Source organism: Marmota marmota, unplaced genomic scaffold (genome assembly GCF_001458135.2).
Source record: "Marmota marmota marmota unplaced genomic scaffold, marMar, whole genome shotgun sequence".
NCBI lineage: Eukaryota > Metazoa > Chordata > Mammalia > Rodentia > Sciuridae > Marmota > Marmota marmota.
The window spans coordinates 14,976,474-14,985,744 of record NW_025999960.1 but is presented as its reverse complement, the minus strand read 5'-3'; the positions used below and the strand labels follow the sequence as shown (position 1 = coordinate 14,985,744).

Below are 9,271 nucleotides of genomic sequence, written 5' to 3'. Positions count from 1 at the left end.
GAGAGAGAGAGAGAGAGAGAGAGAAGAAGAAGAAGAAGAAGAAGGAGGAGGAGGAGGAGGAGGAGAGCTAACAGACCCCAACCTCAATCATGTATCAGTTATCATCTATCCAACCATTCCTTTGACTGTGCCACTATGTACCAGGTTCATTGTATGTTAGGGTCTTGCAAAAGCAAGAGGGACCAAAACACAGTTCTTGCCTCAAGAACCTCATAGTCCAGTCCTATGCAGATCTTCCCTTCTTCTCTCTTTTACATATGTGTGACACACATGCACACTCACACATGCAACTGTTCGTTAGGGCCAATCCCCTTGACCTGGGAAGCCATCTCCACATGAGATCTACTCTTTGGTGATGTTCACACATTCAAATCCAAATTTCTCCCCAAGATTGCTGCATGGCCACAGAATATTGACACACTACTGACCCTTGAGCACTCCTTCCCTCAAAGGCTTCTTTCTCTTGCCCTTCTCCTCAGTTCCCAGTCATGTCCTTTCCTGTTCTCTCTCCCCCCCCCCATCCCATCATGTATACACAGTCACTCTGCCAGCCCTGGTAGGTTCACAGCATAGGTCTGGTATATGCTAGGGTCTCCTTACACCTAAAGCTCTGGAGGCTACAAGGACATGAGGCCAGATCCATATCTATCCAGAAATGAGGAGTTGGAGACTCTAGAAAACCAGACTTCAGAAAAATGGTCCTCTGTGGCACAAGGCTTCTGCCAGCCAACCCTGTCTCCTGACAGAGACCTACTTTGGGAGGATCAGGCCCCTCCTTAGACACAACTCCATCATAGTGGTGGCTGAAGATGGAGCATTGTGGGACATTGTCCACTTTCCCAACATGCTCCAGGGCCCTTCTGAGCCCTTGGCGGGTTTGGGAGAGGATGGGAGGGAGGGTTGGTGCTGAGAGTGGGAGCCAGGCCCATCGAGGTCCCAGGGAGTGAATGCGGCATTGTTGGTCAGGCCAGAGTCACAGATAATTACCTCAATTAGTGACAATGGGAGAGTAATAAATACAGGCTTAGTGTCTCCTACCCCACCAGGGCTCCGAAGATTAATCCAGGCTGACGGGCGGGCCCTGAAAGGCGTGATGGACAATTCATTAAACTCCCCAAATGCCGCACAACCTGGGCGTGAAGGCTGAGTTAGCCCCCTGGGGGCTGCGCCTTTGTCCTGATTGTGTGTCTCCGACACAGCAGAGCCGAGCAGCCCCCAGAGAGTGGGGAGGTGAGTGGGGCTCCCCTAGCCGGGCCAGGCGGCAGGGGGATTAGGCCTCGGTCCGGCCCTGGTTGCCCTGGCATACTGGCTCGGCCTGGCTGGAATGTCCGTGTGGGAGGGAGCAGGACGAGCGGAGGGGCGGGGCCGACAAGGTGGGGTAAGGGGGGGCACACAAAACCAGGGGCAGGAGGAGTTAATTAGACGCCAGCCCAGGAGGGCGAGGGGCCACAATAGGGCTGAGGGGCTGCCAGGGACGGCCCCTTCACTTCCGAGGATTAATGGTGGTGGGGGGGTGCTCAGCCCTGGGGGAGGAGAGCTGGAAGCTTCACAAGGTGGCACTGCCCCCTCTTGCCCTGCTGGGTACCTATGTGACAAGAGGCTGGAGGCAGGAGACTGGCCACCTGGGCAGGTGCCCTCAGCATCCCACAGAATGACTCTTCCTTACATGGCACCTACATAGGGAAAATGATGGGGCAGAGAGGGGAGGAAGCACCTCCTCATTTGTCAGGGAAGTAGAGGAGACAAGCATGTAATTTAGGAGCCCTGTTCTCAGCCCCTCTTACCCAGTCCCCACAAAACCTACTCTGAAGCAGATTCCAGAGCCTGAAGCTTTACCTTCCCCAAGGAGGCTGCCAGGTTAAAGCCAGAACCTTCTGGCCTGTATGGCTGGAATTGATGTGAACACATAGGACTAGGGGTGGTTGCAAGTGTGCACAGGAGATTTTGCCTGCAGGTATGCCTGTGCACCGGGCTTGGTGTTGGCATGTCCTCAGTAAATGCCTGTTGAATGAATGAATGAATGAATGACCTTTTGATGAGAGTAACTGATTTGAAAAAAGAGAAGTGGTACTTGGCTGCACCCTGACACAGAGTGGGTGACTTTGGGCCCTTCCATACCGAACTTTCAGCCATGGCCAGGGAACTCCATTTCTGAGGAGATGAGCAAGTGTCTAGGGAAAATGGAGCAGCAGTGGTTCCTTCACCTGGAAAAGACAAAAAAAAAAAAAAAAAAAAAAAGGCAGTAGGCTGTTGGAAGCCCCACTTCCTCCTGGGCCTCAGGGAACAGGGCAGCCCTGGCTCCTCCTTAGAGCCACCCCACCCTACCCCCTCCCAGGGGATGACAAGGGAGAGTTGGCGGCAGTTCCCTGGGCATATTTATAACCTGCTGTTCCTCACCAGCGTCTGCTTTTAGCCCAGACGGGGGAGGGGGCAGGAGGGTGGTCTGTCTCATGCTGGGCGCCCCAGCTGGGTGTGGAAAGAGTGAGTAAGGGTGAGTGGTGGGCAGCTCTGCATGGATATTCCTGCTCACACCACAGCCAAACAGCTTATTTTCTCCTCATTTTGTTATTTTTCTCTCTCTGTCCTGGAGAGGAAGACTGAGCCAGCCTGGGACAGGGGGTGGGGGGAGTGGACTGGACCCTAGGGTATTTGCAGCCCCACTGACAGGGTTTTTCCAGGGTGCGTGTGGCAGGGTGTGTGCGGGTGCCAGTTTGCTGACCCCCCAGGGACTACGCAAGACTGCTGTCTCAGTCCTCTCAGCTTTTCCACTCCCCTGAGGATATTTCAGGACTAGTACCTCCCTCATTTTCTGAGGCCAACCTTGTATCCAGGGTCCCTGCCAGCCTCAGATCCCCTTGGGTATGTGGCACCTGAAGATCAGAGGTGGGTGGGAGCCAGAGCATCAGGCACATTCCTGCTGACATTATCCTGTGGCCACCACCCTGAACCACTCAGCCCTGAGACCTTTATGAGACTCTTTCTAGGCACAGCTGTTCTTTCCCCCAGGATCTACCCACTCTAGCCCCAAGTGAGAACAGCACAGATGATCATAATAACAAAGTAATTAGTTCCTGTGCCATGCTTTTCGGATCCTGCACTCCTTTTACTTGTCTCCTACCCCATGCTAGGGATAGAACCCAGGACCTCCAGCATATTCGCCACTCTACCACTGAACTATACCCCCAGCCCTTTTAAGAGCTTTTTTCCCCCTTTTATTAGCGCATGCCCTGTTAGGGCCCAGCCCTGTTTTGTACTTCCCAGAATATTCTGCACTTTCCAGCCTCAGGAAGAGAAGGATCTCCAAGCTGAGGGCTTATGTATGGGAGTCTGTCTTTAAGCTTAGTACCTTAGTAAAGTCTTCAGGTACATGCAGAAGACTTTACACTTCATTGAACCTTCATTGTACTCCCTCCCACCCTTTAAACTGACAGTATCTGTTTATGTGTTTGATTCTCTGGCTGGACTGTAAACTTCTCCTAGCAGGAAATATGGCTTGTACAACACTATATTGCCAGCATTTGGTGTATACCCAGTACAGAAGAGGTGTCAGTAAGCTTCAAATGACTGAAGCCTTCATGTACATGATCTCATCTGAACCTCATATCCTCCCTGAAGAATAAGTAACAATAATCTTTCTTTCCTGTTTAATGGTCAAGGCAAAAGAGGTTGAGAAAGCAAAAGATATCTACTGGAAACCCAAGGTCTTTCAGGTGTCTCCTACTCAGAATCAATAAGGGTTTTATTCTTCCCACTAGGCTGCCCATCAGAACTGAAATGGTGCTGCCTTAACCAAAGAAGAGAAAGGGAAAGGGATGTCCTTGCAGGGTTGAGCAGATCCTGGATCCACTTCCCTACCCCCACACACATCCCAAAGGCCAACAAGGGTCAGAGTTCATACACCCAGGGAGAGGTGGGAGGCAGTGACAACAGCAAAGGAGTCCTGGGGAGAGGGGGAAATTCTCTTGTTGGCTGGGACCAGTTGTTGCCCTTGGGGGGGGGGTGTTTCTTAGCTCCTGCTGTCCTTCTGGTCCTTCCCTGGAGGGGAGGGGTTAAGATTAGAGACAGACATTAGAGTTTAGGAAGGGGCTAGTGTTTGTCTGAAGTTAGGGTTCAGGCTAGGCTTCAGCCTAGACCTGGGGACAGGGAGAGGATTAGAGTTAACATAGGTTTAGAACTATGGGCAGGATTAGCATTCCTGCTGACTCCAGTGAATGTGCACACAGAGGTAGCCTCTAGGAATTGTTAGTAACAGAATCCTCATTCTGACTCTTTGTGGGAATGGCCAGTTTAATGATTTGGTTATGGATCACACTTTGTCTCCTTTTGGTTTAGGGTGGTTTAAGCCTAGTCCACATTTGAATTCTAAACTTCCTGCTCCTTTCTTCTCTCCCATCATCAGTCTGAGCTTCCTCAGCATGGAGATCCTTCTCTGAGGAAAAGAGTCAATAACCTGTTACCTGGATGCTCCTGCGTCCAAGGTATAACTGGGATTCTAAGAAGATATTTCCCTGTCTTGCAGAAGAAAGGGGTGCTTCACCACTGCCCTATACCTGGGTCCTAGTAGGAGACAGGATTCAGGGAACAAGAGATCTATATCAAGGGCAATAGCATCCTTTCTGCTTGGATTTCTCTTTCTACTCTTCAGAACATGGCCACAGTTATCACTCAGTTGTCTTCTAGGAGGAAAAGCAGGCTCAGAGTATGTTTAATCCCCATTCATCAAATGAATGCACTTGCCTATATCACATAGAAAGTTGCTTTTAGAATAGGAAGATGAGGGGCTGGGGTTGTGGCTCAGCAGTAGAGTGCGTGGGACCCTGGGTTCAATCCTCAGCACCACGTAAAAAATAATTGGGGCTGGGGAGGTGGCTCAAGTGGTGGTGCGTTGGCCTGGCATGCGTGCGGCCGCCCGGGGTTGGATCCTCAGCACCACATAACAGACAAAGATGTTGTGTCCACTGAAAAACTAAAAAATCAATATTAAAAAATTCTCTCTCTCTCTCTTTAAAAAAATAATAATTGAGTGAAACAAAGGTTTTGTGTCCAACTATAAAATAAATATTTTTTTTAAAAAAAGAATAGGAAGATGAACCCTGCAGGATGTTTAAGCTTCTGACCAGTTTCTTCTGGAGACCAGGGTCCCATCTGGTCTCATTAGGTCATCCAAGGCTCAGAATTTCAGGATCTTCTTGCAGGTCCAGGAAACCAGTTCCCCAACAATATACCCTATTTGTTTAAGAGAAGTAAGCACCCAAATCTGGGAGCAGTAAGAGGAAGGTAAGTGGATACCACAAACCATGTTGTGTTCTGGATTCAAGGAAACACTACCAAGTCATTGATAAAAATAGAGATTTTATTCTGCAGAGGAAGATATTACATTAGTGGGGGCGAGGAGCCACTAATAGCTACAGTGGAAGGAAATACTGATTCCGGTAGGCAAAGGCATCTTTGAGAAACAGGAGAGGAGAGAAGGTTGGAGGGCAAAAGGAGAGAAGAATGGAGAGGGACTGGGTTAGAGTGAAGGTGGTCTCTGCAAACCAGGCTGGAACCCAGCACAATAAATAATTTTATTTACAACAACCAAACTCGTGGCTTTGTGTCCACGTTTCAGTGCAAATTATTTACACACTGATGAGGAGGCAGGACAGGAAAGGGTGGGAGGTGGTTGAGGGAGGCATGGCTCACAGCTGTTCAATGGCTCCAACAGAGAGGCTGGAAGAAAGGGGGATTTTTTGCTGCGTCCCCCACCTCCTCTTCCACATCACCACAGCTGCCCTTTCACCCTGGAACTTCTCGGCTTCACTTGAAGCAGGGAGGAGAATGGCCCTGATGCCCAGGTGTGTGTTCAGGGTCTGCGCCCATCGCTGGAGAGTGGTAAGGCGCCTGTAGGGACCAGGAGAATAGGGAGGACAAAGGGGAAATGAAAGAGGCAGAGAGGACGCTGGTGTAGTGTGGCACAGTCAGGGCAGCGTCAGGAGCTGACCCCGGGTAGGGGAGGGGACGAATCCTTCTCTCACCTCCAGGCCAAGCAAGGGGGCAGTGCAACAAGGGGTCTCCCGCGGAGAGGGAGGTAGGTAGGTTGGGGCAGGTCCATCAGGATGGCAAGAGGGTTCATGCCGCCCCACGCAAGTGGTTTGAGGAGTCCCCAGAGAGGAGGAGATGGGAGAGATGGGACACGTATGAACCGCGGGGAATGTGGCTGAAGATTTTGGAGCGGGCCAATATCAATCAGGGTCTTGAATGCCAGCGAATCTGTCGCGGGAAGTCTGGAGGACAGCGTTCCCGGGCAAGTCTGCGCAGCGCCTCACAGACACTCGTGCAGTACGCGCGTGTGAGTGCAGTTGCGGCAGCTGACATGGCAGCACCAGTGGAAGGTGCAGTTGCAGCGCTCGGTGACGCGCTGCGTGCGTGTGCGGTGGCCCCGGCCACAGCAGAGCAGCTCGCAACCATCCAGCGCCGGTGATGAACTGTTGCAGGAGCGCCCTGCAGTGCCTGCTGTACCAAGGCGTCCACTGTATGTGCAGAAGTTGGGTGATTTCTCGAAGTAGACGAGGTCATGAGGGGAAGGAGGCTTGTGCGCAGGGTCTTCGGGCTCTAGGCGCAGCAGCTCCGCCCTTGAAGCGCGGTTGCTACCGCGGTTGCCGTAGAGTACGCGCGATGCGCCGTCGAAGCGGTCACGCAGCACGTCGCCCACCGCACGCAGCGTGGGTAGCCGCATCCAGCAGGTGCGCACCGTGCATGAACCAGACATCCCATGGCACTTGCACTNCTCAGAAAAGTTAAGCTTGGTACCGAAAATATACAGCTGGAAAGCGCCTGGAACTGGCGCTCCGCAAGAAGCAGTTAGGTGGGTTGATTGTGTGACCCTGCAGTGCCTGGGACATCTTTCCTGCGTTCACCGGCCTATGCCCTGGGGGTGACCCTGCATTTCCCCTGGTCCCGGAAGCGTCGACTTCCTGGGTACTCACCTCGGTTGACGATCTTGCCGAAGAGGTGGGGCCCCGGAGCAGTGGGGCAGTTCCAGCGGCGGTTCCGGAACTGCCACTTGCACTCCCGGACTGCGCTCTGCAGCCCACCGCTCACGCTGTGCAGGATCCCCGGGTTCTGGCGGATCAACCGCCGCTGCTTGCGGCTCAGCAGTTGCAGACTGGGCTCCAGCACCAGCTGCAGACTCTTGGAGTCGGTTAGCAGGTTCGTAGAGGAGGCTATGTTCACGATACCCCTGGTGGGACGCACAATGGGAGCTCAGACTGGGGAAGGGGACCTGCACTCTAATCATAAAGAAGAGTTTCTAACCTCACTCCTCAGAACTAGGAGTTTCTGAACATACCAATACACAGGAGCATGCACCTGACCTTTGGGAATACATACCAGGAGAGTTCGGGGGAGATCAATTATAAGGTAATGTCTTTGTGCTCCCAGACTTACTAGTATGAAAGAACTGGGTATCCAGACTTTTGGGTGTCTAGTAGTCCTAGGGGATTCTCAGAGTCCTGGGTCCAGGGACTGCACAGAAGAGTCATGGGGAACATGGAGACTGCAAGAGTACCTGGGCTTTCCCAGCCTCCTTCTGATCAGTACCGGGAAGAAATCCTGACCTGCAGTTCTTGCCTAGGAGTGAAATGCCCAGGAGTCCCACCCTTTTCGGGTCTCCTTTGTAAGTGAACACCTAGTCCTTCACTTCTGATCTTTGGAAATCTGTGGCGCAACCACGAGTATGAGGTTAAGACTGGGGCTCAAAAGGGAATGACAATCCTAGATGGGAGTGGGCTCCCCGAGTGGGTTATGGTGGGCCTCTGCTGGCAGATCATTGATCCCACTTCATCAGAAATGGAATCTCTGGGGCTGATGATACAGGTCAATGGTAGACCCATTGCTGAAGCATGCCCGAGGCCCTGATCCCTAAACCTCCCCCCCCCCCAAAAAAAAAGGAAAGGAAATGGAATGGAATTTCTGGTGCAGCTCTGGGCTAGAGCAACCTTTGGTGTGGCAGAAGGAAGTCAGAGATGGGGCAATGTCTGTGGACTGACGGGTCCCAGAGCATAGGAGCTGGATAGGGTTGGCCCCTGGCTCTGTCCCCCAGAACAAGAGGCCACCACCCGACACCAGCTCACTTACCACCATCGGCCACTGCTGTTGGCGGCCAGGGCAGCGGGCAGAGCGGCCAGCACCAGTAGCAGAGTAGCAGAAACCCAGCTGGGCAGCAGCGCCCAGCGCCCCATGGCCTGCCTGGCCTGGCCGCTTCTGTGCTGCAGTTGCGGCGGCTTTGGCTGCTGCCCGCGACGGTGGGACCGGACGCGGCGGTGGCGGCGGTGGCGAGAGTTTGCAGTCTGGCTTTAACAACCCCGGAGGCGGTCGGCGGGCAGCATGGCTTGTGGTCCCGGCTGGTGGGCTGAGGCGGCCACGGAGGGCGGCACCGCCTCTTATACTTGCGGCGCTGGCTGGAGTGACGAGAGAAGGCTGCCCAGCCAGGCTGCACTGTGGCACCAGGGCGCACCAGTCAGGGGCGCAGACAATGGGCAGCGAGCGGGGGCCGTGGCTCCCTCCCGTCTGAGCAAAGAACTGACGGGCTGACCGTCGGGGCTTACCCCCCCCCGCCCCTGCCCGGTGGCCCCCGCCTCCAGGCTTGCACTGGCCGCCGACCCCTCCCCTTGGGACGCCCTCCCACGCGCGCGCCTGCCTCACTACTCTTCGCGTCGGGAGCCCGTCGGGGACCAGCATCCGCCAGGGGGCGCGGGGACAATGTGCTTGGGGAGAATCCCCCAGGAGCCCAGACCGCCTCTCCAAGCGCGATGGGGCTGTCCCCTCGACGTCACCCTGGCCCCACTGGTGTCCCTTCTCTCCCCCATCCTGAGTGGCGGAAGGAAGGAAACCTGTGGTTCTGGCCAGAGACTAGGGAGATGCTTTCCCACCCAGGAACCCCCAACGTCTGGACAGAGAAGGAAAAGGGGGAGACAGGGACGTGGGTGGAGCTGTGGTCAGGGAAATCCCGAGGTTAGGATAGGGGTGGGCTGACCAAACAGAGCCTGGCGGTGGAGAGAAACCTGAAGCAGCAGCAGGTTGCACATGTGAGCCAGAGGAAAGCACAAGTGGCTGTGTGTGTGTGCAAGTGAAAATGTACACTGTGTTCTGAAGGTGCATGCTCCTGTGTATTGATATGTTCAGAAACTCCTAGTTCTGAGGAGTGAGGTTAGGAACTCTTTCCAAAGAATTTTGGACTCAAGTCAGAAGAGATCATCAAGTTTTTTTTTTTTTTTTTTTTTTTTTTTTT

At 53.6% G+C, this 9,271-nt stretch overlaps 2 protein-coding genes across 7 annotated transcripts in view; one reads left to right on the top strand and one right to left on the bottom strand.

The window, feature by feature from the left end:
* Nucleotides 1-5,335: 5,335 nt before the first annotated feature.
* Wnt1 (Wnt family member 1) lies at nt 5,336-8,582 on the bottom strand. The gene is made up of 3 exons (XM_048802446.1): nt 8,119-8,582; nt 6,969-7,222; nt 5,336-6,822 (listed from the first exon to the last, which is right to left on the bottom strand). Exons 1-3 carry the CDS (start codon nt 8,220-8,222, stop codon nt 6,305-6,307), a joined length of 876 nt encoding a protein of 291 aa, XP_048658403.1. The 5' UTR covers nt 8,223-8,582; the 3' UTR covers nt 5,336-6,304.
* Wnt10b (Wnt family member 10B) overlaps nt 6,770-9,271 on the top strand; it is a 15,806-nt gene continuing 13,304 nt past the window's right edge. For 2 of the 6 annotated variants that reach the window (XM_048802637.1, XM_048802636.1), the window contains exon 1: nt 7,215-7,401. The gene's annotated coding sequence lies outside the window, so the exon portion shown is untranslated. Of the gene's footprint in view, nt 6,848-6,990; nt 7,192-7,214; nt 7,402-9,271 lie in introns of those variants that run through there. The other 4 variants (XM_048802633.1, XM_048802631.1, XM_048802635.1 and 1 more) reach the window with 4 other exon arrangements.